The sequence below is a fragment of the Sus scrofa genome, chromosome 12, assembly GCF_000003025.6.
Source record: "Sus scrofa isolate TJ Tabasco breed Duroc chromosome 12, Sscrofa11.1, whole genome shotgun sequence".
In the NCBI taxonomy this organism is placed as follows: Eukaryota; Metazoa; Chordata; class Mammalia; order Artiodactyla; family Suidae; genus Sus; species Sus scrofa.
This window is the reverse complement of record NC_010454.4, coordinates 50,098,418-50,125,609: the sequence shown is the minus strand read 5'-3', so window position 1 is coordinate 50,125,609 and position 27,192 is coordinate 50,098,418. Positions and strand designations below refer to the sequence as shown.

Here is a 27,192-nt window from a genome sequence, read left to right as displayed (position 1 = left end):
CAAGGATCAAACCCCTGTCCTCACAGATACTAGTTGGGTTTGTTACTGCTGAGCCACAATGGGAACTCCCACTTTGTTTCTTAATAGTGGTTATTCTAGAATGATTCTACTTGGAATCACTTAGGACATAAGCTGTACTTTGTTTCAGGAAAGCACAAAAGGTGGTATCAACTTTTGTCTAATATTGTTTTCTTTTTTAAAAAATATTTTATTTTTTATTTTATGGCTACATCCACATATGTGGAAGTTCCTAGGCCAGGGATTGAATCTGAGCCATAGCTGCGGCAACGTTGGATCCTTTAACCTGCTTCGCTGGGCCAGGGTTCTAACCCGCATCTCTGCAGTGACCTGCATCCCTGCAGTGACCTGAGCCACTGCAGTTGGATTCTTAACCCACTGCATCACAACGGGAACTCCTCCTTTTCTATTCTAGCTCTTAAATGGGTAAACTTTTAGGCAGCAGTCTGGGTGGCCACAGGCTCTCCATTTCCACTGATGTGCACCCTAGTTTTCATTTCTTTGTAGCACCAGCTTAAGGCTCTCTGTCTTTTCTTTGATCAGGTAAACCTCTCCAGTTGACTCTTCAGGCCTGTGATGTCAAGGGGAAGGAAGAGAAGTCAGGACCTGAAAACCTCCTTGTTGAGCCATGGACAAGGGATGGTGAGTGGTGCATCTGTCAGCTTTTAGCAAATGGAAAGGGCCACGTCTCTGTGAAAGCGCACTCTGACCTTTGGAACTTTCAGGATGTGCAGCCCTCACTGCAGGGGTCCGTCAGGTGGCTTCAGTGGTTCCTGAACCATTCGTGTGGTTTTTTTTTGGTCTTTTGTCCTTTTAGGGTCGCACCCACAGCACATGGAGGTTCCTAGGCTGGGGGTCCAACCGGAGCTGTTGCCCCGGCTATACCACAGCCACAGCAACGCCAGATCCAAGCTGCGTCTGTGACCCACACCACAGCCCACGGCAACCCTGGATCCTTAACTCATTGAGCGAAGCCAGGGATCGAACCCACAACCTCATGGTTCCTAGTGGGTTTTGTTTCTGCTGCGCCACGTGGGGAACTCCTTCTGTGGTTTCTTTACTACAGTGTTGCCGTCTGCTAGATGTCAATCACCTGTAACAACCTAAAAGTACTTGAGCGCCTTCCATTTGGAAAAGGAAGGACTTCTGCCCTTGGAATATAAAAAGCTACCATTTTTTAAGTTCAGATTGTCTTTCTATTGTGTTGTCTCAAAGTATCGAGAAACTCAGTGGATCCACAGCACTGTACTGCTAAAAACATAGCTTAAGAAGAAAGATATTTCTGCTTCCATATGGCTGATCTGGCATTTGATGTGTCTGGAAGGAAGCCTCGTGCCTTCCCTGGCGTGGCTGGTGACGGCTGGTGTGCTCTTCAGGGCTGTGGCTCTTTTTTCCTCCTTGGGGGCGGGGGTGGGGGGTGCAGTTGCGCGTCTCTTCCTCATCCATCTTGATGGCCAGCTGGTTATTCTGCTGCACAGGTACCCTTTCTCCTCACTGTGCTGCTCTGAATGTCGTCTGTTCAGTAAAGGACGTGGCGTGTTCCAGCAGTTACCTCCCAGTGAAAGGAACTGGCCTTAGCGCTTTGGGACTCAGTTTCCCCCGGCTCTCCTCACTTCCGAACAGACCTCATGCATTTTCAGTGGTTGCCTCCTCTCTGTCCTATTTCCCGTGGTCATTCTTAGCACCAGTGAAAGAAAGGCCTCTGGGAAAGCATTCCTTCCCCAGTCACACCTCCCTCTCCTGGGGGCCTTTGTAAGCGATGGACTGTCACACAAGACATGCTTCCTGCAGTCTGCGCTGAGCGGCTCAGCCTCTGCAGACAGATTTCTTCCCGGCCTCCTCCTGCCACACGGAAGGTCACCACAGACTGCCCAGTCACCTGCCATCTAAAGTGAGGTGGGGATGAGGTGGCGGCATTTCCCCCTCCCCACACCCAGAAAAAGCAAGACCACTCTGCCAAAGGTTCTGAAAAATTAACAGTTTTATCTCTGTAGTATGTAAGGCAGAATCTTCTTAAAACCAGTGTATGGATTTTTTTCAAACTCTCACCTACAGAAAGGCCTCTTTTTGTTTTATCTTAGTTGTTTATTTTTTAGGGGGCACACCTGCGGTGTATGGAAGTTCCCAGGCTAGGGGTCGAATCAGAGCTGCAGCTGCTGGCCTACTGGATCTGGCGAGATCCTTGACCCACTGAGTGAGGCCAGGGATCGAACCCCAATCCTCATGGATAGTAGTCAGGTTCTTAACCCCCTGAGCCACAACAGGAACTCTTTGTCTTTGTTTTTTAAACTTTTATAATCATTTCAAATTGTATCTCCATAATCTTTTTTTCCCCACACTTGCGGTGTATGGAAACTCCCAAGCCAGGGATCAAATCTGAGCCCCAGCTGCAACCTACACCACCACTTGGGCAACGCCAGATCCTTAACCCACTGCCCCGGGCTGGGAATCAAACCCACGCCTCTGTAGCCACCCACGCTGCTGCAGAGGCAGTGCCAGTTCCTTAATCCACTGTGCTACAGTGGGAACTCTGATCATCTTTTTTTTTAAAAAAGACTTTTCCTTTAAAGAGCAGTTTTAGGTTTACAGCAAAACTGGAAGAAGTGCAAAGATTTCTCATATACCTCCTGCTCCACAGCTGGCTCACCTCCCCCACTATCCACATAACCAGAATGCTATGTTTTTACCAAAGGTGAACTTATATTGACATGTCATAATCACCCAAAGTCCATAGTTTACCTTAGGGTTCACTCTTGAAGTCTTAACATTCTGTGGGTTTGAACAAAGGTATAATGACCTATATCCACCATTATAATATCATGCACAGTATTTGCATTGTCTTAAAAATCAGTATATGGATTTTTACCACTATTCTAAATAAGTCTGAAGGCACCGCAGGCTTTTCTGTCGCTATTGAAGCATTTGCCAGCTCTTCTGCTTTGTCTCCTTTGAATAGCGTGTTATTCTCCCTGTGTGGGGTCCGTCCACCTCTCCTGCCCGCCTTCCACTTAACCTTGGTGGATGAATTGTATAAACTAGTTGTAGTGTGGGTTTGATGTTTTTGTTGTGTTTCTGATGAGCACCCAGGTGGGATGTGGGTGGGTATGAGGAGGAGACTCAGGCTCCCCTGGCCGCTCCCTCCACTTCCCTTACTGTCTGTTTCTTGTAACCCAGGCTTGGCTTTGGGCCACTACAAAAAATGAGCCTGACAAGACAGCTGGGACAGAGGAAGGGCCTCACAGCCAGAACTGTGGTTTTGAGGGGTGATTTGTTTCTTTCCTTATCGGGGGCAAAGCTCTTTTCACCACTACCTTTTAAGATCCCAACTGCCAGGAAACCGTGGCCATTGCCACATGCTGCACAGGGCGCCTGGGGAACCCAAACGTGGGCATTCGGAGGGCTGACCTCCCGCAAGTCTTGCCGTGGGGCTGGCATTGTAAATGAATGCAGGTGCTGCCAGCAAAACTGAGGGCGTAGCGTTACTAAATTCTTTCCATTTGTGATTGGGTATTTTTTGTTTCCTGTCATTCCAAGAGAATGAATTGGGCAGAAGGGGCATGGTGGCCAAACGAACGTAGCTTTTAAAATATCATAATAAGACACATGAGCTGTTTTTTTTTGTTTGTTTGTTTGTTTTTTGTTTTTTTTTTTAACCAAGAAAAGGAAGCACAAAGCTTTTATTTTTCTTTTTAAGCTTAATTTATTTAGTGTATTTATTTATTTTGGCCTTAAAAATGTGTACTTGGTGGCAGTGTTATTTTAAAAGGGTCGGGTTCTTTTGACTTAAATTATTGCTTCAGCTACTTTGAGATTAATGAAGACCGCTGACTCATCAGTTAACTTCTAGATGGTGTTTCAGCCTTCACATCAGATTTGACTAGAGTCATCCAGACCTCTGGGGAAGAGTGGCAGTTCAGTAACCGGGATAGTTTTTAGCAGTATTGTGAGTGGAACTGTGTGAAGTTCTGGCTGTATGGCTTCTTAAAATTGTCTGTAGAATTGGTATCAAATAGCACTAGATCAGTAACAGCTTCTTCCTGTAAATTAGTAAAGATTCCTTTGGATTTAATTTTCTTGGTTTTAGTGATAAATCATGCATATTGTCTTATGGAGATTCAGCTTCACAGACTTTTTCATTGAACTCAGTGAAATGAAATAAGAAGTATGAAATTGGTTTTATTCTATTTTATTTATTTTACAGGCTGGGAATCAAACCCATATCCTTGCAGCGACCTGAGCTGCTGCAGTTGGATTCTTAACCCACTATACTGCAGTGGGAGCTCTGATTTTGTTTTATTTTTTGCTTTTAAATATTTTATTGTTATCCTTTTGATAAAACCAAGTAAAGAAGTAAAGCCTACCTAGTTGATAAGTGCCTTCAAATTTCTAGGCTGTATTCCCCCCTCAGTAAGGTGACAGCTCCTGACATGAGTTAATGCAGGAAAGATGTGAAGTTCTTGGGCTCCGTCCAGCCCCAGATGGAGGCCATCCTTTGTTCAGCCAGAGTCAGAGTGCCCACGTGGAAGGCGTGTTGCTCTTCCCTTCCTGTCACAGCCCCTTGTAGAAGTGGCAGGAGCCACTCCCTGGTTGTCCCAGCCATTCCAACAGCACCTCTCCAGGAGAAGTCCAGGCTGTAGGCCTTCAGTCACCAGGCTAGTCCTGAATCTTCCAGAGCTCTCAGGAAAGCATGAGACTTGTTTTATTTTATTTTTTTTATTACTCAGTGAATTTATTACATTTGTAGTTGTACAATGATCATCACACTCCAATTTTATAGAATTTCCATCCCACAACCCCAGCGCATCCCCCGACCCCCTCAAACTGTCTCCTTTGGAGAACATAAGTTTTTCAGAGTCTGTGAGTCAGTACCTGTTCTTTTTTTTTTTTTTTTTTTTTGGTCTTTTTGCCTTTTCTGGGGAGCTCCCATGGCATATGGAGGTTCCCAGGCTAGGGGTCTAATTGGAGCTGTAGCCACCAGCCTCCACCAGAGCCACAGCAATGCAGGATCCTTAACCCACTGAGCAAGGCCAGGGATCGAACCTGTAACCTCATGGTTCCTAGTCGGATTCGTTAACCACTGTGCCACACCAGAAACTCCTCAGTATCTGTTCTGCAAAGAAGTTCACTCTGTCCTTTTTTCAGATTCCACATGTCAGTGAAAGCATTTGATGATGGTGTCTCATTGTATGGCTGACTTCACTTAGCATAATTTCTAGGTCCATCCATGTTGCTAAAAATGCTGGTATTTCATTTTTTTTAATGGCTGAGTAATATTCCATTGTGTACATGTACCACATCTTGATCCACTCCTCTGTCGATGGACATTTAGGTTGTTTCCATGTCTTGGCTATTGTATGGGTGCTGCAGTGAACACTGGGGTGCATGTATCTTTTTGAGTTATGCTTTTCTCTGGATAGATGCCCAGGAGTGGGATTGCTGGATCACATGATAGTTCTATTTTTAGTTTTCTGAGGCATCTCCATACTGTTTTCCACAGTGGTTGCACCAATTTACAATCCCACCAACAGTGTAGTAGGGTTCCTTTTTCTCCACACCCTCTCCGGCACTTATTGTTTGTAGACTTTTTGATGATGGCCCTTCTGGCTGGTGTAAGGTGGTACCTCATAGTGGTTTTGATTTGCATTTCTCTAATAATGAGTGATGTTGAGCATCTTTTCCTGTGTTTTTTGGCCATCTGTATGTCTGCTTTGGAGAATTGTCTGTTTAGATCTTGTGCCCATTTTTTGATGGGGTTGTTTGTTTTCTTGGTATTGAGCTGCAGAACGTGTTTATAAATTTTGGAGATTAATCCTTTTGTCAGTTGATGCATTTGCAAAGATTTTCTCCCATTCTGTGGGTTGTCTTTTCATTTTGTTTAGGGTTTCCTTTGCTGTGCAGAAACTTTTAAGTTTGATTAGGTCCCATTTGTTTATTTTTGTTTTTATTGTCATTACTCTAAGAGGTGGATCTGGGAAGATGTTGCTGTCATTTATGTCAGAGAGTGTTTGGCATGTGTTTTCTTCTAAGAGTTTTATAGTGTCTGGTCGTTTATCTAGGTCTTTAATCCATTTGGAGTTTATTTTTGTGTATGGTGTTAGGGAGTGTTCTAATTTCATTCTGTTACAGCATGAGACTAGTTTTAGTCTTCTCATCTGGATGAGGCAAAAGGGTCAAAAGCAGTTCATGGTCCCAGGAAGAATGGGTGGTCAGACCGATGGGAGCAAATGAGTAAGTTGTATCACTTGTAGAGCTTGGAAGGAGAAAGGCAACCTTGGGTCTAGCAGACCTTTTTGAACTTTTTTTTTTTTTTTTTTTTTGGTCTTTTTTTGTCTGTTCAGGGCCGCACCAGTGACATATGGAGGTTCCCAGGCTAGGGGTCTAATAGGAGCTACAGCTGCCAGCCTACGCCACAGCCACAGCGACGCCAGATCTGAGCCACATCTGCGACCTACACCATACTCACGGCAACACTGGATCCTTAACCCACTGAGTGAGGCCAGGGGTTGAACCCGCAACCTCATGGTTCCTAGTTGGATTCGTTTCTGCTGCACCACAAGGGGAGCTCCTTTTTGTACATCTTTAAGGGATAATTGACAACAACGACAAAAGGTAAACTATAACTCTCATGCAAATATAAAAGGAACATGTCAGTCTTTTTATCGGTCTCATTAATTAGTGAGGGAACTAGCAAGATGTTACAAGCAGTTCAGAGGAGGACTTATTAATATACAGAGATGAGTATGAATACTGACACAGATCTGCGGATAGTTGGTCAGTCTAAATATCAGTCAGTCTTCATAAGGAATAATCAGCTACATTCCTATAGACACAATTTTTATTTCTGTGCACACGAATCATTTGCCTTACTGTCATTATTCTACAGTCTACAGAGTTGTAAAACAGCCTGGAGGCAGTAAAAGGTGGAGGTAGCTCAAAGAGTGTGCTCAACAGAACACCAAGCACTTTGTGTGTGTGTGTGTCTTTTTAGGGCCACACCTGCAGTGTATGGAAGTTCTCGGGCTGGGAGTCCAGTTGGAGCTGCAGCTGCCAGCCTGCGCCACAGCCACAGGAGCACAGGATCTCAGCTGTGTCTGTGACTTGCGCCACAGCTCATGGCTGGATCTTTAACCCACCGAGCGAGGCCTGGGATCAAACCCGCATCCTCGTGGATACTACTTGGTTTGTTACCGCTGAGCCACAACAGGAACTCCTCTAAAGTCACAATCCTTATCGACTTTTTATTTCTTTATTGTTACCTCAGAGCAGGGCTGCTTGTACGTGCTCTGAGAAAGTTATACGTGGCCCACGATGTTGTCTAGGGGTCTGTCAGTGGGGCTGCATCTGCCCAGAGAGGAAATCTTTTGCTGATTTTGATGAGATACCAGATAGACTAGAAGACCTCTGCCTCAAAGGATGTGGTTTGGTTTCGCTGCTCTTGGTTCTTAGGGCTATTACAGATGTGTCAGTCATCCTAACTCTAGTTTTTCCTTTTTGCAGGTTTTCTTACAGAGACTGGAAAAACCAGAGCAAGTACTATTTTTTCTACAGGAACTGAATCTGCCTTCCAAGTTACTCAGATCAGAATTATGGTAATTCTCATGCTGCCTTCTTTAAAAAATGTGACTACTGTTTTTAGAAATAGGATTGCATTTCAGAGGTCCATGTCACTGGTTTTTCATTGTACGTTTAATGGAGTTCCCCGTCGTGGCGCAGTGGTTAGCAAATCCGACTAGGAATCATGAGGTTGCGGGTTCGATCCCTGGCCTTGCTCAGTGGGTTAAGGATCCAGCGTTCCCATGAGCTGTGATGTAGGTTGCAGATGCAGCTCTGATCCCACATTGCTATGGCTGTGGTGTAGGCCGGCAGCTACAGCTCTGATTAGACCCCTCGCCTGGGAACCTCCATATGCTGCCGGAGTGGTCCTAGAAAAGGCAAAAAGACAAAAAGACAAAAAACACCAAAATCATTGTACGTTTAGTGATTATTTATTCTGTGTCAGGCCTGTCGCGCAGGGCAAAGACGTAAAGATAAGTAGATTGTGAAGTCTGGGAATGATGTGAGGATGAGGATTGAGAAGAGAAAGAAATCGTTTCTGGGGAAGCTCCTTTTCCAGGACTCGGAGTCTCTGAGATCTCATTTTGTTGGTTTGATGTTGCATTGAGTTATTTGAAGTTGACCGTATTATTTGGAACCAAAACAGCCGTGGAACTTGGGCCCCTTTGAGGTACTTTATTTAGATCTTTGTTTCCAGGTTCGACGTGGTGGCATCGGTGCCCAGTGTGGGTTGGTGTTTGCCTATAACTCACCTTCTGATAAATTTCATGCAGAAGAACACTTCAAAAGGTTTGAAAAATATGACAAGTGGAAGCTTCAGGAATTCAGGCAATTTGTAAAAAGCAGGTAAGAACAGAATAAAATTAAGGTTGTGTACACTTTTTTATTGGTGAAATGTATTTTCTGTCTTTATAGGAAAATTGCCACTAACCCATCTTTAGTGGCCATGAGTATTCATTGCTTTCTCGCAGCGTATGTGAAAACATCTATTTTAAGTTATTCACAGACTCTTACTGGTTCCCTTCAGGTGTATAAATCTTCAAAATGGCTGGGTAACAATACACGCCTGAACGGTGGGCAGCCTGAGGTCTTTCGTCTTACCTCGCCACTAGGAAATTTACCTAGGCCCCAGCTTCTCTCTTACTTTTGTGCTTTTATTGAAAATATTTTTTTTTTTTTTTTTTTTGTCTTTTTGCTATTTCTTTGGGCCGCTCCCGCGGCATATGGAGGTTCCCAGGCTAGGGGTCGAATTGGAGCTGTAGCTGCCGGCCTACGCCAGAGCCACAGCAATGCAGGATCCGAGCCGCGTCTGCAACCTACACCACAGCTCACGGCCACGCCGGATCGTTAACCCACTGAGCAAGGGCAGGGACCGAACCTGCAACCTCATGGTTCCTAGTCAGATTCGTTAACCACTGCGCCACGACGGGAACTCCTGAAAATATTTATTAAGCATCTTTTATGTACCAGGCCTGATGCTTGGCACTGAAGATACCGTAATGACCCAACTGACACAGTACCTGCTTTGTAGAGCCTACCGTTTAGCTCAGAAGATGAGCGATAAAGCCTACAGTGTCCCAGTGCTGTGGCTGCTAGGTAGGTGGGAGGGATGAGGTGTTCCAGGAGCACAGGGCTGAGACCCTGACCTCACCAGGAAGGGCTTCCCGGAGGGAGTGTTGAATATGGATGAGCTAAAGTTAAGTAACGTGGAGTTCCCGTTGTGACTCAGTGGTAACAAACCCCACTAGTATCCATGAGGAGGCGGGTTCAGTCCCTGGCCTCGCGCAGTGGGTTAAGGATCTGGTTTTGCCCTGAGCTGTGGTGTAGGTCGCAGACGTGGCTCAGACCTGGCGTTACTCCGGCTGTGGTGTAGGCCGGCGGCGACAGCTCTGATTCGACCCCTAGCCTGGGAACTTACGTATGCCTCAGGTGGACCCTAAGGAAAAAAGAAAAAAACCCCAAAAGCCCTCAGGAACAAGTGGCAGGCAGGTGTCCTGAGCAAAGAGCAGAGTAGAGTTGACAACTCAGAGGTGGAGTCGGGCACACCAAGGGACTGGCAAGTCCCGTGTTGCTGTGGTGTGCTATGGGGTGAAGCTCAGGGGCTAGGAAGTAGGTTGAAGGCCTCTTTGTCTCTACTTCGGGGTTTAGACATTATCCTGAAATCCTTGAGGGCAGGGAAGGGAGTTGGGTGGAATCTGTTGTCAAGAAGTTTCAAGAACAAGGAGATCACATGAGTGCTGTGGAAGTACTGCTCTGGAGCTTGCTGAGTGAGGCATGGGTTGGGGGGCAGTGAGCAAAGTGGCAGGATGAAATGGCGGGGGGGGGATGTCACTGTCACATAGGAAGCCAGAGCGTGGGTGACTCAGCTAGAGCAGCAGCAGCAGCAGTGGAGAGATATGGACCGATTGAAGAGATGACTAGAGGTAGAAGCAGCAGGACCTGGCTGGTCAGTGACTGGAGGTAGAACAGGAGAGGGAAGAAAGCTTAGGCAGCAGTGAGTCCTGGGTTCGCCTGGGCAGGGGAGACCCTGGTAGTGCCTTTTTTTTTTTTTAAGGGCCACACCCTCGGCACCCAGGCTAGGAGTCAAATCACTACCATTGCCAGCCTACACCACAGCCACAGCAACGCAGGATCCAAGCTGCATCTGCCACCTACACCACGGCTCTCAGCAATGCCAGATGATCCTTAACCACTGAGCGAGGCCAGGGATCAAACCACGTTCTCAGAGATACTAGTTGGGTTTGTTAACCACTGAGCCACAACGAGAGCAAACCCCCAGTAGTGCCTTTTTGTAGGTAGCAACTACCTTGAAGAAGCAGGTTTGTGGGAAGTTGATGAGCTCAGATTCGGTCCTTTTGGATTTGAGGTTCTAGGAGGTCTGGGAGATATCCCATAGCTAGTTGGGTGAACAGATCGGGAGCCTGGAGGAGACGTTGTTCTGAAGGGACAGATCTAAGAGACAGTTCAGTGATTGTTTAAAATGAACCAGAAGAGGTCATTCTTGAAGGATGTGTGGCCTTGAAAGAGTAGAGACCTTAAGTCAACATGCTGAGAGGCAGAGCATTGAAGGGGCAGCAGAGGAAAAAGCAGACGGAGAGAAACAGCCAGAGAAGCATCAGGAAAGCCAAGGATGTGTCATCATGAAGCCAAGGGAATATCATGTTTAAAGAGGTAGCAGGTGTCAGATGTTACCCAGGAATCAGTAGAGAAAAGTCTAGAAGTGGGCCTGTTGGATTTAGCCACAGAGGTCCTTGGTGCTGCCCGTGGGTAGTGTTGCTGCCCCTAGCAGCAGCAGCAGGTGAAAACTCTTGGAGCCGAGCCCGACTTGCTCTTTTCGCCCTCGTGTTTCCAGGTCATGGGTGTGGCGTTTTCACTCTCACCCATACTGTACCACGAGGCTTTCATGTGCATATGAACCATGGAGAATTGTGTTAAAAATGTGGATTCTGATTCAGTAGTTCTTGGTGGGGCCTGAGACCTTCATTTCTCACAAGCTCGCAGGTGACTGTGATGCTGCCCTGCCACAGGCGAGGATCTAGAATAACCTCCTCCCCCGCCGGACTTCCTCTGGTGACCTCCCTGACAAGTGGCCGCTTCAGCCTCTAGAAGACCCATAATGCGGGAGGACGCAGGCCTTTCAATACCTAGAATATGCCCAGTTGCCATCTGTATTTGTGACTCAACGCAGTGGTCTTAATTCCAGCCTCTAAAGGAGCTGAAACAACCTCTGTCATGTGTATGTGCTTTTTAAAAAATGTGCTTTTCTTTAAAAATAACTAGAGGTTATAGTTGTTTTAAAGTCGCTGTGTCCCACTCCTGGGACATATTAAAATAGGTCTTTTTCGCTAAACCTGCTGTCAAAGAAGATCCTTCACATCTTATACAGGATGATTTTTTTTTTTTATTAACCTAAATAGAGGCTTATTCACTGGTTGCTTGCTGCTTTTTAGCTCCTGGTTCCAGCCCGAACTACTCGAATTCCTGATTTTTCTGTCCTACATGTTGTCAGTGCCTGTCCAGTTTGGAGAACACAGTGTTAACAGGCATGCCTCTGTCAGGCCCTCTTCTGGTCTGTCTCTGGGCAGAGCTTGGTCAGCAGGCCTCGGACCAGCCGTCTGGTGGCTGTGCGTGCTTGAGGGGACTGACCGTCAACTCTTCGCTCCACGCTGCCTGCTGGCCGGCGGTGTGAGCGGAGCCCCCTCTCCCGCTCGCTCGCTACGCTCCGACTTCCTTAGTGGCTCCCCAGGTGAATGGACAACTTCTCTTCCTCCTCAGATATGGAGGAAGGTCGTGGACACGGTTTTGAGCTAAGACAGAGTTCTAGGGTTAACTACGTCCTGCAAGATTGAGGGGAAGGAGAGAACATCTCTGCTTTCTGTTAGGGAGCTGCCTCTGGGTCCTCTGTCTTTTCCTTCCTCTTGCTGCACATCCCTGTGTTACTTCTCTTTTCCATACAGAACACTCCTGTGTCGGCTAGCTTGTCAGTTGTATCGCAGACTAAATAGTTTCAAGTTTTAGGAATGTTATTTGAAAAGACTGCCATTTTCTCCTTCTCGGTTATTGAATTCCTAAAAAGGAAGTACCATTCAGGTGTCCAGTTTTTAAAAAGAAATGGCACGCAGTTGTGCTTCTTCAGCCTCTGGGTTGAAATACTTTTCCTGAAAGGACTTCTTAAGGAATAGGAAAAAAAAATCCTGAGGCCTTTTGTAAAGGCTGAGGTTTTCCTGTTTCGGAGCTCCAGGATTTGAAAGATCCTTCCGTTGTCACAAGTATGAACCTCATACCAGTTGTGTGTACGTTGGCCAGACTAGGGAGGTGAAGCTGAACCTGCCCTCCCTGGGGTCTTCCCAGAAGCACACACCAGCTGTTGCATTGTGCCTTGTTCCTGAGGAGCTCATCCAAGATGCCTTAACTTCATGTCTCATTCTTCAGATAAGCCAGTTATCTAGAGAAGCACACTTTCTCCTTCGTTCCCAGGTTCTATTTGGGATTAATAAGAATTTCCATTTCACAGACGCAGAGGCCGAGAAGTGGGGAAGAAGTCACCACCAACTCCCTCATATGTTCAGAGGCATCAGATGCCACACCCCGTCCTGATTGTTAAGTGACAAGCCATATTCACAAGTTAAATGCCATTCAGATGGTGCCTTGTTTGTTAGACCCTTGAGGAGTTGAGAAAGAGGAACGTGTTTTGTGATTACCTTTGTGTTTACAGGGTTGGTTGCTCGCCAGATGACCTTGGAGAGGATGATCCTGTGGGCTGGTTTGAGCTGGAAGAAGAGTGGGATGAAGCCGATGTCAAGTTACAACAGTGCAGAGTTGCCAAAGTAAGCAGCAGTGAGTCACGGCCTTCGTGTACCTGCCCCCCCATCCTTGTGTCCTGTGTTTATCGAGTGCTTATTGTGTACCAGCCCTGGGCCAGCCCCAGAATCCTGGAGGTAAACGTGACATGATTATGACCCATGGGAAATTCAGAGTCTAGTGGAAGGTGCAGTTGTATGAGACACTGTGATATGGGTCATGGTAAAGAGACATCCACTGCAGCTCAGAGGAAGACTAACCTCGCCTGAATCCACCAGGGAAGCCTTCCCAGGAAAGGTGGTGTGATGCCAAGTGTTGGAGGCTGGTTAAGCCAGCATCTTTAGCCAGCCTAGGAGGTGTAGAGAAGGGCAGCTCAGGCTGAGAGAACAGTAAATACACAGGTGTAAATGCCAGACAGATGTCTTTCCATAGCTATGAAAGAAGCAGTGATTATTTGGCTATTTGATTTTTTTTTTTACCTCCATTGTAAATTTTTGGAAGAAGCTTAAATAAGAGAAATAAGAGGGGTTCCCACTGTGGCGCAATGGGATCAGTTGGTGTCTCTGCAGTGCCAGGACGCAGACTTGATCCCCGGACTAGCACAGTGGGTTAAAGGATCTGGTGTTGCTGCAGCTGTGGTGTAGGTCACAACTGTGGCTTGGATCTGATCACTGACCCAGGAACTCCATATTCCATGGGGTGGCCAAAAAAGGGAAAAAAAAAAAAAAAAAAAAAAAGAGCGATAAAAGAACTACAGGTATTCTACATAATAGGTGCTCAGGGAATATTTGTGCAACTGAGTAGTGAATTCTGAAAGGCCCTCAACAAAGGCGCTTTCATTGTAAAAAGCAGAGAGGTGCTTTGATGTTGGGCTTTGAAAATGGCTTAGCTTTGAGCAGACAAGGCTGTGTCCTGGGGTCCCAGCACCTGAGTTGCATGTAACTGGGAGTTTTGAGATGATCCCTTAGAGTATTGACTGTTTTCACCGTACAGCTGTTTTCCCTTTCAAAATGACTGTGCCACAGAGAGGACATCCTTCTCTTACTCATCCTGTCTTAATCCCGTTTTTGCCTTGAAGAGGCAGTAATGCCATGTCTCTGATCGTGATCTCTCCCAAAACCTGACTTTGTTGAGCATTTGTATCACCGCCTTCCTATTTGTTGTAGATGCTGGACTTAGGCTTCATGTCCCCAGTACTAGGTAGAGTGGTGCCTCATAAATCATTAAAGCTATGGGACGGCCTTCCCAGAAAGACCTTTTTTCCCCTTTCTCAGTATCCGGGGCTTCTGAATCCTCCTTGCCGCTCTCTTGTCCTTCCCAGTACCTGATGGTGAAGTTCCTCTGCACCCGCCAGGAGTCGGCAGAGCGCTTGGGGGTCCAGGGCTTGAGCATCAGTGGCTACCTCCGGCCTGCAAGAGCAGAAGCAGAGCAGAGCATCGTCTGTGCCCACTGCAGAAAGGACGCGGAGGAGAGCGTGTGTGGCGCCACACTGCTCCTCAGGACCCTGCAGTTCATCCAGCAGCTTGCCCATGACCTGGTAGTGTTTCCTCAGTTGTTAGACCTTTTCCTTTGGGAAAAGTAAACGACAGTGTTGGTTGAGAAGAACCTGGCCCTGCCGAAGCCGTGCAGGATGAATGAGGACAGCAGGCATCATGCTGCTGTGATGACTTTGGGGGGCCAAGGGGAGGGAGATGGTGGGCGTTGATGGCGTCAGTCGGTGGAAGACTCAGTGGCGTGTGGCCATCATTGTAAAGCTTCCTGGAACAGACAACACACAGATCTTGAAGGGTCCCAGCTGGGGAGTTCCCGTCGTGGTGCAGTGGTTAACGAATCCAACTAGGAACCATGAGGTTGCGGGTTCAATCCCTGGCCTTGCTCAGTGGGTTGAGGATCCGGCGTTGCAGTAAGCTGTGGTGTGGGTCACAGACGCAGCTCAGATCCCGTGTTGCTGTGGCTCTGGCGTAGACCGGCAGCTGTGGCTCTGATGAGACCCCTAGCCTGGGAACCTCCATATGCCTCGGGAAGCGGCCCTAGAAAAGGCAAAAAAAAAAAAAAGATTCCCAGCTGGGTTGCCAGGGGTAGACTGGGGAGATGAAGCAAGTTTATGGAATGTATGTCTCTTTTAAGTCCTGAAATTATTCTTGAAGTGTAGGTGAATTCTCTTTGTTTACTAAGTACCAAAATAATAAGAGGATTTTTAAAAATTGAAAAATAATTGACTTGCAACATTATATTAGTTTCAGATAGACAACATAGTAATTTGATTTTTTTTTTTTTTTTTTTTTTTTTTTGTCTTTTTGCCTTTTCTATGGCCGCTCCTGCAGCACTTGGAGGTTCCCAGGCTAAGGGTCTAATCGGAGCTGTAGCCACCGGCCTACGCTAGAGCCACAGCAATGCCAGATCCAAGCTGTGTCTGCGACCCATCTGTGTCTCCAGATGCCATGGGTGCGGCCCTAAAAAGACAAAAAAATAAATAAATAAATAAGAAAGACAAATTGGAGTTGCCTATGCCATAGCCATAGCAACGCAAGATCCAAGCTGCATCTGCCACCTACACCACACATCAGGGCAATGCCAGATCTCCAACCCACTGAGTGAGGCAAGGAATCGAACCTGCATCCTTATGGATACTAGTTGCATTTGTTTCCACTGCGCCACAACGAGAACTACACCACTGCTCTTCCTTGTGGTAACTGTTCTCTGTATCTGAGTCTACTTCTGTTTTGTTAGGTTGTTTCATTTTTTAGATTCCACATATAAGTCAAAGCTTAGTATTTGTATTTCTTTGACTTATTTCACTAAGTGTAATACCTTCTAGGTCCATCTGTGTTGTCACAAATGGCAAAATTTCATTCTGTTTACGGCTGAGTAATATTCCACACACACCACATCTTCTTTATCTGTTCATCTATTGAGGGACACTTAGGTTGATCTTGGCTGTTGTGAGTAATGCTGCCATGAACGTTGTGTTTTTGATAGTGACTTCTACAGTCACTCATAAAAGCATGGACCACCCACTCAGGGAAAGATTGTTGCGGCCATCGCCATAGGTACCGTGGCTTATGTCAGGAATCCAGTGGAGCCCTGGCCTGCGTGGTGTGCAGCAGTGTCTACTTTGACCTTCATTCCGAGTCAGGGCACAGTCAGAGACTGATGACTCAATTAGTATGTGGACTGTTTGGTCTTTGTTGTTCGAGCTCTCCTCTCACAGCAGAAAGTAGTTGATGAGAGGGGGATGCTTAGGAGTAGCAGCGGCAGAGTGACCCTTTCAGGCTACGTGTAGGAAAGGGTCGGCACATACCACAGCGGAGTCCCGGACGGTGGGCATCGTCCAGTGGAGATGACTTCTGTTCCCGCCGTGGTATCTATAAGGTCACGGAGCTCTCCTGGGGATGTTACGTGTGTGTATACATTCACATATGTATGTGCACAACACACACACGCACACATTTTAGAAAGTTTCACACCAGAAATAGTTGTTCACAGACGCTTTAGTGGTTACGAGTAAGCATAGTTCTGTTGGATGGACCTTTACACATGCAGAGCCTCCATATCCCTTAGCAGTGAGAAGTAAAGGAACTATTACAATTTTCCTCTAAATGCGTTTTTTAATTTTATTTTTTCTGGTCTTTATAATTGTCTAGGTACAGCAGAAGGGAAGTGGCTTAAAATATAAATCTTTTCTGGACTTCACGGGTCTTGATTTGCAGATCTTCTGGAATTTTTACAGTAAATTAAAGGAAAAGTAAGTCAGAATTTGTTACAAGATGATAATATAAACACAACAGAAAACACTGAAGTTTGCTGTTCTAAATGGACAAGTTGAAAAAAAATAAATAAATGGACAAGTTGAGTTCCCAGTGTGGCTGAGTGGGTTAAGGATCGCAGCTGCAGCTCAGGGTCAGTCCCTGGCCCAGGAATTTCCACATGCCGTGGGTGCAGCCATAAAAATAAATAAATAAGTAAATAAATGGACAAGTTTTTTCTTCCAAGATTTTTTACTTCCTTCTAGTTTGTATGGTTCTGATTTGAAAGATTTTGTTATTATTGAAAATAACACCTTGTATTTCTATGTAGTGCTCTATTTGGGCAGCGTTTTTGCAGACATAATGTTTGTCGCTTATTGTTACAGCCTTATAATGATAAGCAGGTCAAGTGTTATAGTATCTTCCTTTTAGTAATGAAGAAATAGGATCAGGAATGCATTTTTGTGCCCCAAAGTGGGCAGAGTCAGAGAGGGTCTGTGTTTTCAGACTCTCCCATTGTTCATTCCTTTCCACCTTTCTCTCAGCTGGCGTTCTTTTCACTGAGCCTGACGCCTAGTGGAGAAATCTTTGTAGACAGTTGTTAGGCTTGGAGAGTCAAAGCAACTTGCCTTTTTGCTCTCTGATGTTCTTTGTCTTTCTGTAGCCCAAGGGAAGAGTGTGTCTGTGCACAAACCCTGCTTCTGCAGCTCCTCCAGAGCTGCTTCTCCGTGCTGCAAGGAGACGTGCCGGCCGCCTCCGAGGATGCCAAGGCCCCACGCCAGAGCCCTGGGCAGGTGGAGGCCGCCAAGGAGCTCTACGCGCACTTATGCGATGGTAGGGATTGGCATTTCTTCCCTGTGCCCTGTGCTGGTCGCCGGCAGGGTCTCTTACTGTCGAGCACAGGGGTCCTGTGATCAGGCAAGCCTAGGAAAGGGATTTCTTTGGAGAATGAGCTTCCTCGATCCGCTTTTGAATCGCTATTTGAAGTTGAGAGTTTTAGGCCTGCCTCAAGGACTTTCTCCTGGTTCCCGATACACAGTTGTGTTATACGGAAAGTAATTACTGTCACACTACTCAGTCTTGAGCTAAGACACAGGGTTGAAGCGGATCGATTGCGGGGGAGCGATGGTAGTGATTAGTTGAGAATAGAACATATGTGATCATCTGAGGTTATTTGTAAGTCTTTGCAAAAGGACAGAGTAATAATGAAATAAAAACTGATATATAAGGACAGAGTAATAATGAAATAAAAACTGATATATAAATGTGATTTGTTAAATGTGAACCAATAAATTAAACAATGATTTCCTTACACTGCCTAGCCTGTACAGGAGAATTTCTTTGCTCTTTTAGTGAGTTTAGAGGCTGGTTGAAGCAGATGTGTGTGTATGTGTGTGTGTATTAAAGGCCGGTTGTTCATTTTTATCAGTGGTCGATAGGGTAGATGGAGACTCTGTGCCCATGGAACTACTGAAACAAGAAGTCAGGAATACCCTTCTCAATGGGGCTGCCATCTTCTTTCCCGATCGACAGACCCGGCGGAACCATCTCTTCACCATGATGGTAATTATTTATGTTAAATTTACAGATTCCATTCCTGAAGTCTGTTGCAGTGAAACTTACTAGTCTGTTTTCTCTGAATATCCTCTCACGTTCAGTTTCCCAAACATGTATTTAATTCTTACATACGCGAACGTTGTGTGGGACACGGATATCTAAAGATAGCACTGTGCTCAACCTGGGGGTGACAGGTAGTCCCGACTTCCGTTTCAGAACCTGTTGAATCGCAAAGGGAGAGTTTAGTCTCCTTCATCTTCAAGACGTGCCTACAACCAAGTGTTCTTTTAACATTTTAACTTTATTATGAGAAAATCTAAATCCAGAACTAGACTAAATAATACATTATAATGAATTAATCCCTCCAGCCTCCCAATACATGCTCATCACCTAGATTCAGTAACTGTAAACTCAGGCTAGGAGTTCCCATTGTGGCTCAGTGATAATGAACCTGACGAGTATCCATGAGGTTATGGATTTGATCCCTGGCCCCGCTCAGTGGGTTAAGGATCTGGCACTGCCGTGAGTTGCAGTGTAGGTCACAGACACAGCTCAGATCCCACGTTGCTGTGGCTATGGTGTAGGCCAGCAGCTGTAGCTCCAATTCCACCCCTAGCCTGGCAACTTAAATATGCTGCAGGTGCGCCTTTAAAAAAAAAAAAAAAACTCAGGCTACATTTGTATCATCTATAATATTCCTCACCCACTCTGCTGCACCCTCTTATTATTTCAGCATAACTCTCTGACATACTTTATACATCAATGTTTCAGTTTATATCTATTTAAAAAAGCACAGCCAAGTTGTATAATCCTCAGATGGATTTTCTTACCCTCACAGGCCCCTTCTTGTTACTCAGATATTAGTACTGAGGGGTGAAAAATGCTTTCAGTTTTTACAAGCATTATGTTACCAAATGGAATATCCTTATACAAAGATCTAGGTTTTTCATTCTGGAGGAAGTATTTCTGTATGAAAATGAATGTATCGTGATACATGAAAAAAGATACTAATGATAATGTCAAAGAAAGCAAAACATTTTCTTACTAAGTCATACCAAAAGCATTTAAGTAAAAAGGGGTTCATGGTCTCTAGGGTCCCAGTGATGGTAAAACACAAGGAAATATAAATAAACTAAGACTGTATAAGAAAGAAAAATTATAATATTATTTAATAATCTTATTTAATAAATCCTATTTAAAAATCCTAAGAAAATACTAGTAAACCACTTCAACAAGATGTAAACAAAATTGTGACTGAGTTGCATTTGTCTAGGAATGCCAGGGTGATTTAACATAAGAAAATCAGTCAAGGAGTTCCCGTCATGGCGCAGTGGTTAACGAATCCGACTAGGAACCATGAGGTTGCGGGTTCAGTCCCTGACCTTGCTCAGTGGGTTAACGATCCGGTGTTGCCTGAGCTGTGGTGTAGGTCGCAGACATGGCTCGGATCCCGCGTTACTGTGGCTCTGGCCTCGGCCAGTGGCTACAGCTCCGATTAGACTCCTAGCCTGGGAACCTCCATATGCCTCGGGAGCAGCCCAAGAAATAGCAAAAAGACAAAAAAAAAAAAAAAAAAGAAGAGAAAATCAGTCAATAAGGAGTTCCTGTTGTGGCTCAGTGGAAACAAGCCTGACTGGCATCCATGAGGATACAGGTTTGATTCCTGGCCTCACTCAGTGGTTGAGGATCCAGCATTGCTATGAGCTGTGGTGTAGGTCTCAGATGCAGCCTGGATGCTGTGTTGCTGTGGCTGTGGTATAGGCTGGCAGCTGTAGCTCTGATTCAACCCCTGACCTGGGAACCTCCATATGCCAAGGGTGTGGCCCTAAAAGACAAAAAAAGAAGAAGAGAAAAATCATCAATGAAATTAGAGAGGAAAAAAACATATTGATAGATACAGAAGAAAATACAGAGAAAGCTTAGGTCCTGTTTAAAAACAAACAGAAAGTTCACAAGAAATGTAGTCTTGTCTCTGCTCCTTCCTCTTGGGATGGCATGCCCAGTGATGAAAAGAGACATCTTTTGGAGGTCATATTCGTAAACATTTTCCTGCAGGAAACTTAAAGATGTTAGCTTTTGCAGTGAACACAAGTACACCTGCCATCTTTTGTTCAGACAGGTGGTTCTGCTCCTCTTAGCACTAGCCCGCATCTGAGTCGGGCCCTGTGATGTAGTCGCCCCTGCCCCGGCTTTCCCCCTGTTTGGGACCAGTGAGCTGTGGCATTTCATGCTGCTCTGGGTCTCTGTAATGTCACAGAATAGAGTTCCTGAATGTGCATTTTCTTGTTTCTAGAAGAATGTCACTGAGCAGAACACAAGCAATCCCTGCAGCTCACTTTCCGCTCACTGTGCACATATTTTAGGTAAGTTTATAATTCTTTTCAATTGTCCAATATTTCAGCTCTTTGCAAAGTTGTTTTCTTGAGCTGTCCTGTCCTTTCATGTGCGTTTGGTGTAACCAAGTGCCTGCCTCACTCAGCCAAGTTTCTAGGGTGAGGTATCACTAGTCTCAGAAGTGACTAAAATGATGGTAGAACAATAGTCCTTTCAAGAGCTTACTCAAAGCCCCAGTCACTATAAGACAGTTTAGAGTTGGCGCCATTGGGAACCTTTTTGAAGACTTGAATAGCTACGTGATATTTGAAGACAGAAACTGAAGCCAAAGGAGTTTGGGGTCTAGTCCTTAAGTCTAAACACAAGCACGTTAAAACCCAACTGCAGAGGCACAGAGGGGTAATTTAGCAAAAAGTGGGCTGGGAGGTGATGGGGAGACCTACCTGCTGTGACTGCCGGACACGCTCATGGGCCTGTCGGTGGCATTCGTGGAAGCGCAGACTCTTGAAGGAGGAACTCAAAGCCTGAGTTCCTCTCTGCAGGCGACTCTGCCTGGTGTGGATGCCAGACCCCGAGGGCTCTATTAAATGTCTTCAGAATCAAGTAGCCAGGATGGTGACGGGACTGGGGGCTGTCGTGAGGAACCTTTGAAGATGGAATGTTTCGCCTGTTTTGTCAAATTCACAGTCATGAGATTTAGTGTATTTCCTATTGGGGCCAAGGTGATTTGTTCATCAGATTTATTCCCCAGAATCTCTTCTAAGGACTTGAGGGTTTGGGGGCGCCTGTGCAGGTTACATACATAAAGACATGTGGACAGAGAGTGGGACCCCAGCTTTTTCCAGACCCAAACTCCTCCTCGTATCCCATAGAATTGATACAGAAATCTTGCTACATTCTCTTTTGGAACCGTTTGAGTGAAAAGCCCCTTCCTGAAACAAGGTGTAATGACTGATTTGTGTCCTTTCAGTGATAAGGATCCAGGCGGCCTCCTGCTGTTACCTGAGAAAGGCGACCTGGCGGACACGGACCTCAGCGAGGTGCTGGCGGTCACGCGCACTCTGCTCTCCGTTGCCGCTCGGGAGGTAACTGATGGCTGCTCCCTGTTGCCTCTGCCTCTTGCCTTTAGGAGGCAGGACAGGGCAGCCGTGCCTCCCCTCTAGCCCTCACTTACAGCATGGTTGTAACTTTGCCCAGGACTGTCACGCAGGAGCTCAGAGGTTCCCCCACCTGCCTCCGATCCCAGCCAGTCAGCAGCTCCTGCAGATGAGCGAGGGGCGCTTCCCGCCCCTGGGTAGTCAGCCAGCCATGAGTACCCGGAAGTGCTCACTACGGCTTCCTTTGAAAAAGCGGCATGGGTTTCACCTTGCGCCCTTGTGTCAGTAGATGAGCCCAGAGCACAGTCATGTTTGTGGTGTGAAGCCTGTGGAAACCGCCCTAAATTGTTTGTTTTAATTTAAGGTTACTTAGCAAATCTGCAGACTAATCAAATCTGAGAAGATGGTCTAATTTTTCTGTGCTAATGGTATTTAAATTTTTTGCTTTTTTCTTAACACGAGGGGTATTGTTTCTCAAAATGTGGTCTGTCTGTCAACTGGATCAGAATCACCTGATGCACTGTGATAGGCATTTGAATTTCTAGGTCCCTCCCCAAGCCACAGATTTAGAATCTCTGGGGATAGGGCTTAAAACTCTGCATTATATCAAGTACCCCCAGAGACTCTGAAGCGACAGCCCCTGTGCTAGGGGACCTAGAACCGCCTCTGGACTAAAACATGGGAACCAGGGCGTTAGACGTTATGGGGAGACAGGGCAAAGCAAGCCTTGAAGTGCTTAATAACGTAGCTGAACTCAGTGTCTTTAAACCTCTTACCGTAAATGTAACCTCTTAGTTAGTTTTCAGGTTGCTGCTAGAACAGTGATTTTGTTCAGTGCCAGCCACCTGCTGCCATGGGCTGCTTAACAGTGTTCTCCCACCCCCGTTTGCTCTTCGGGACCTTAGAGAACGTGCAGAGTGGCAGGTTGTTCTCCGTAGTGTGCTTGGGCACGTGAGGCCAACTGACCACTGTTGAGACCTAGTACTCCTTTGATTCAGGGTTGTTTGGATTTCGCTGTGATGCCTGTGTTCTTTCAGGTAGTATATCGACTTTATAAGCCTTAACTGTTCTTAATCACTGCTCTGTGAGCTGCCGTCACATTAATGTTCCCTTTGGTTACTTTCTTCTTTCTGTCTCCTTTCCAGACCTGTCCCTTTCCTGCCCGTCTGCATTGCTCTGCCCCGGTCAGCCGTGTCCCATTCTCTTCGCTGTCTTTGCTTCTGCCCTTCCCCGCACTTACCCTTTCTCCTGGAGCTCCTCTAGATCCAGCCTGTTTCCCAGAGCCCTGACGTCTTATTTAAGTCCTGCAGTCACATCGCCAGTGCCATTGGGCAGGAGACTACTCGTTTTCATAGGTGTTAACTCTGCCTCCTGCGTGAGTCATATGTACTGGAGTCAGGACTAAAGCCCAGGCGACTCGACTCTTAGTTTTGTCCCCTTCCACCAGGCCATCCGCACTGGAAGGTGTCCTTAGAGACATGAGACAGCGTCTGTCCGGGAGAGTTCCTCGTGATCTTTACCACTGGGCGTCACGTTTGTCCTTTTTTCCCTGTCACTTGCCTGTGATACAGAGGAAGTTAGAGACTTCATTGCTCCCCAGGCCAGGGACCACACAGCCATTGAAATAGTTCCTTCAAGTATCTTTCAATAAGAAACATTTAAAGAGGAAGAGTTAGATTTTTTTTTTTTTTAATTTTCAAGGTAGTCAGACACGTCCCTAGTCTAGATAATTTCTCCTAAGTCTATTAGTTCCATAAAGATGGACTGAACGCCCGCTGTGTGCCAGGACCAGTGCTAGACGTGGGGTACAGTGCCAGAAGAGCACAGTCCTGAAGAGCAGGCAAGCATGTAATCAGGTACAACGGTACAGTAAGGGCCTAAAAGCAAAGGTCGTGTGGGTCCAGAGGAGCACACCTAGCCCTGCCTGATGGAGGAAGGTCGCAGAGCTTTCTCAAGCAGGCTTTGGGAAGAGGTGGTGCTGGAGCTCCTTTTGAGCCCATGAATGGAATCTGAGCAAGCCGAGAGGAAAGGCTGTTCTCTCTGGTGATAGAACAGGACACGATGGGGAGGAGCAGGTATTTGACGGGGAGAATGGTAATGGTTAGACTTTGAACATGTTGGGTTTATGGTTCCGGTGACGATATCTGATTGGACCCTCAGGAGCTGAGTCAGTGTTGGAAATGGAGATTTGCAATCATTAACCAACAGGTGACAGTGGAAGCCATGGGTATCAGTGTCCTCTTATCACCTACAGGCATCTTGAGGCACGCCTACGTAGAAAGGGCAGCCAGGAGAATGAGGAGGAGTGGCAGGAAGAAATTCAGGGGCGACAGAAGCTGAGAGAGAGAAGAGTTTCAAGAAGGACAGTGGTCCGCAGAGCCACCGAGGTTAAGGTTAAGTGGGGGGCGTTGCTCTCTGGCTGGTAACTGTGCCTTTGAGGAATGGTGTCAGCGAGTGATGGGAATAGAAGTGGTAGAGCAGCCGCGGGGGGAAAGGCAAAAACAGAGTGGGGATAAGAGCTTTTTCAAGTGGAATACACATACAAAAGGATATGTATTGATGGGCAATTTAAAGAAACAACGATCCTTTTTAAGAACTAGGACATTACCAATATTTTTAAAATCTTCCCACCCACCCACCTGCCCTTCCATGGCTTACCCTTCTTCCTTGCCGGAGGTGACCACCACTCTGAAGTTCATACCCATCATTCTCTTGTTTTTCTTTCTGGTCATCTCTGCATAGCACGTTTGTTTTGCCTGGTTTTGGCCTTTAATGGAATCATGTGGGGTACCATCTTCTGGGACAAGTTTTTTTTCATCCAGCGGCATTTTGGGGGTTCATCAGTGTTGATATATGTGCTGTAGTTTTGGTTTTATTTTCCACTGGTATACAGTATTCCCTTGATGAATCTGCTACAATTTGCTTATTCATTTTACTTTGGAGGGATGGTTGGGTTGTTTCCAGTTTGAGGCAATTACATGGAAGTTGTAATATGAACATAGCTGTGGTTTGTGTGTGCGATAATTTATTCCTAGAGTCCATTAAAGGACGATAGCGGGATGAAGGATTGTTTTTTAAGGTGGGAGAGATTTGATTGAAGGCTCTGAGAAGGAGCCAGAAAGAAAAGGAATTTGAAGAGAGAGAGGGAGAACTCGGGTGGGAGGGGATTCCTCGGAGGTGGAAGGAAATGGCACAAGGAGTAGAGAAACCATCGGTAAAGTTTCTGAAAAGCTGGAGGGCAAGAGAGGAACTCTCATGCCATCTCTGTTGGTCACTTTCAGGTTGAAGGTTCTTTCCTAACTGTTCCCCACTTCCCTAGAATCTTCTGCCTGTGACAGCTGCTCTCTTAGCGAGTGCCCCTGGCTGTGTTCTGTGAATGGCTTTGTTGTGAGCCCTTCCCGTTTGTCTCCTCCCTTGCAGTGTGAGCTGTTGATGCTCGATGGGGCCCAAGGGGAGGTGGGCTCTGTGCTCTTCTCCCTGTTCTGGTCCGTCCAAGGCAGCCTGCTCTCCTGGTGCTACCTGCAGCTGAAGAGCACGTACTCTGGAGCCAAAGATCTTGCCGTCGACCTTATTGAAAAATGTGAGTTTCAGTATGAAATCCATGAAAACAAATAGGCACTGGGTTTGACTCTGTGTGCTCTCCTCTTAGTACTGCCTGCCTGGAGTAGAGTGTGGTTTTCATTTGGTTATTGCAAATCAGACCCATCTTTGGGTTGTTTTTTTCTTCTTAAAATAGAATCCTCTAGTGTGCTTTTTGCTCGGTTTCCTGTCTGAATGTGGTAGTGTGCCTAAGTATTTTTATTACAGGATCGGGTCATCTCATAGCCTAAATATTGCCTCTGCAGTCCCCCAGACTCTAGGTGACAGCATACTCTTTATTTTTATTCTTTTTAGTGACTGCACCCATGACATATGGAAGTTCCTAGGCCAGGGATAGAATCTGAGCTGCAGCTGTGACCCAAGCTGCAACTGAGGCCATGCCGGATCCTTTAACTCATTGTGCTGGGCTGGGAATCAAACCCGTGCCTCCTTAATGACCCGAGCTGCTGCAGTTGTATTCTTAACCCACTGTGCTACAACAGGAACTCGGATGATAAGATGATACCATACTCTTTAGTGGAGTGTGTCTTCCCTGGTTTTTTTGTTGTTGTTTGGTTTTTTGTTTTGTTTTGTTTTGCTTTGCTTTGTTTTGTTTTGGGGTTTTTTTTGGCCATGCCCTTGGCACACAGAAGTTCCTGGGCCAGGGATCAAACTCTCGCCACAGCAGTGGTAAGGCCAAATCCTTAACCTCTGGGCCACCAGGGAACTCTCTCTTCCCTGTTTTAAGCAAGTTATCCAAAAAAGAAAAAGTCTTGAACTTTTATAATCTGAGGTACATGTGAGCATTGCTGTGATCTTTGCTAACGCTGAAAATACTCAGATTCATGTCCCGTAAACCCACAGAAAATTATATGAAACTCAACAGGTTCTGAGAATTTGTATGTGGAAAATTCAGTTCCGTTAAACTTGATCTCAGCAGCTGTGACAACAAATGCTTACAGTATCGAGTCCTGGCTCTTAATGTTTGGCCACTTGGACGGCACACCTGATGACAGGCCCTTTGTAAACAAAGGGAAAGGCAGGCAGGCAGCTGGGCTGGTCAGCCATGTACCTTCACTTATAAAAATGGTACCTCCACCCCATTGGAAAGTAGCAAAGACAACAGAAACCACAAAATCACTCACTTTAAAAGCATTCTTTTACTACGATTTGCATTGCTTTTCCCTCGCAGAGGAAGACGTTTGTATGACACTTCATGGTCTCTGGTCTCTCTGATGTGGCATTCCTCCCACAGCGTCTGTGGCTCTCTCCACCTTTGCCCTTGATGATGACCAAGCAATGAGGTTAATACCATATAAAATAGTAATTATTTTCTTTATGTTTTGGTAGATGTGGGACAGTTTCTGGCAAGCATGAGAGTGATTTTGGAATCCCTCCTGTCCCAGTACAGTGGGAAAACCATAGTGGAAAAATTATGTAATTCGGTGTTTTCAATGGCAGCTCGTCAACTGGTAAGACCAAGTGGCAACCATTTGTAGGGGGCAGGAGGGGGTAGGGGACCTGTATCCCCCCCTCCAGAGTCCGAGGTGGACGCTGAGTGCTTCATTCATCTTCCTTTAGGTGATCTTCCTGCTGGACTTTTGTACATTAGACATTTCACACTGCACACTCCTGAGAGAGTTCAGCGCCCTGACAGAGCTGTTGAAGGAGCTCTGCAGTGACCCCGACGGAGGACTGAACAAGGTACCTCGCGCTGGCCTCAAACCTGCTTTCCATCCCTTCTTAGGAGCGCTGTGACCATACGCGCGAAACGCAGCACTCAGTGCAGGCCCCACAGATCATTCACCTCCGCAAGACCCTCTGTCTTATCAGTACTTTATCAGTGTGGGTTTTGCAAACGCGGATAAATGCCAGTCTGAGTTGATTTGCTATGGTCAGCAGTCAGCATTAGAAAGGAGACACGGAGGAGGCTGTATGAAGATTAAGTTCATCTCTTTTTTTTTTTTTTTTTTAGGGCTGCGCCTGCAGCATATGAAAGATCCCCG

At 46.1% G+C, this 27,192-nt stretch overlaps 1 protein-coding gene across 1 annotated transcript in view; it reads left to right on the top strand.

Annotated features, from left to right (window-relative positions):
- The window catches only part of ZZEF1 (zinc finger ZZ-type and EF-hand domain containing 1), a 113,769-nt gene that overhangs the window by 29,649 nt on the left and 56,928 nt on the right, over positions 1-27,192 (top strand). Inside the window, 14 exon segments of the mRNA XM_021067699.1 lie at positions 562-660; positions 7,516-7,607; positions 8,270-8,418; positions 12,788-12,899; positions 14,195-14,410; positions 16,518-16,618; positions 17,284-17,453; positions 18,049-18,182; positions 20,473-20,482; positions 20,485-20,539; positions 21,481-21,595; positions 25,028-25,187; positions 26,537-26,658; positions 26,768-26,890. Coding sequence (XP_020923358.1) covers positions 562-660; positions 7,516-7,607; positions 8,270-8,418; positions 12,788-12,899; positions 14,195-14,410; positions 16,518-16,618; positions 17,284-17,453; positions 18,049-18,182; positions 20,473-20,482; positions 20,485-20,539; positions 21,481-21,595; positions 25,028-25,187; positions 26,537-26,658; positions 26,768-26,890 — 1,658 coding nt within the window.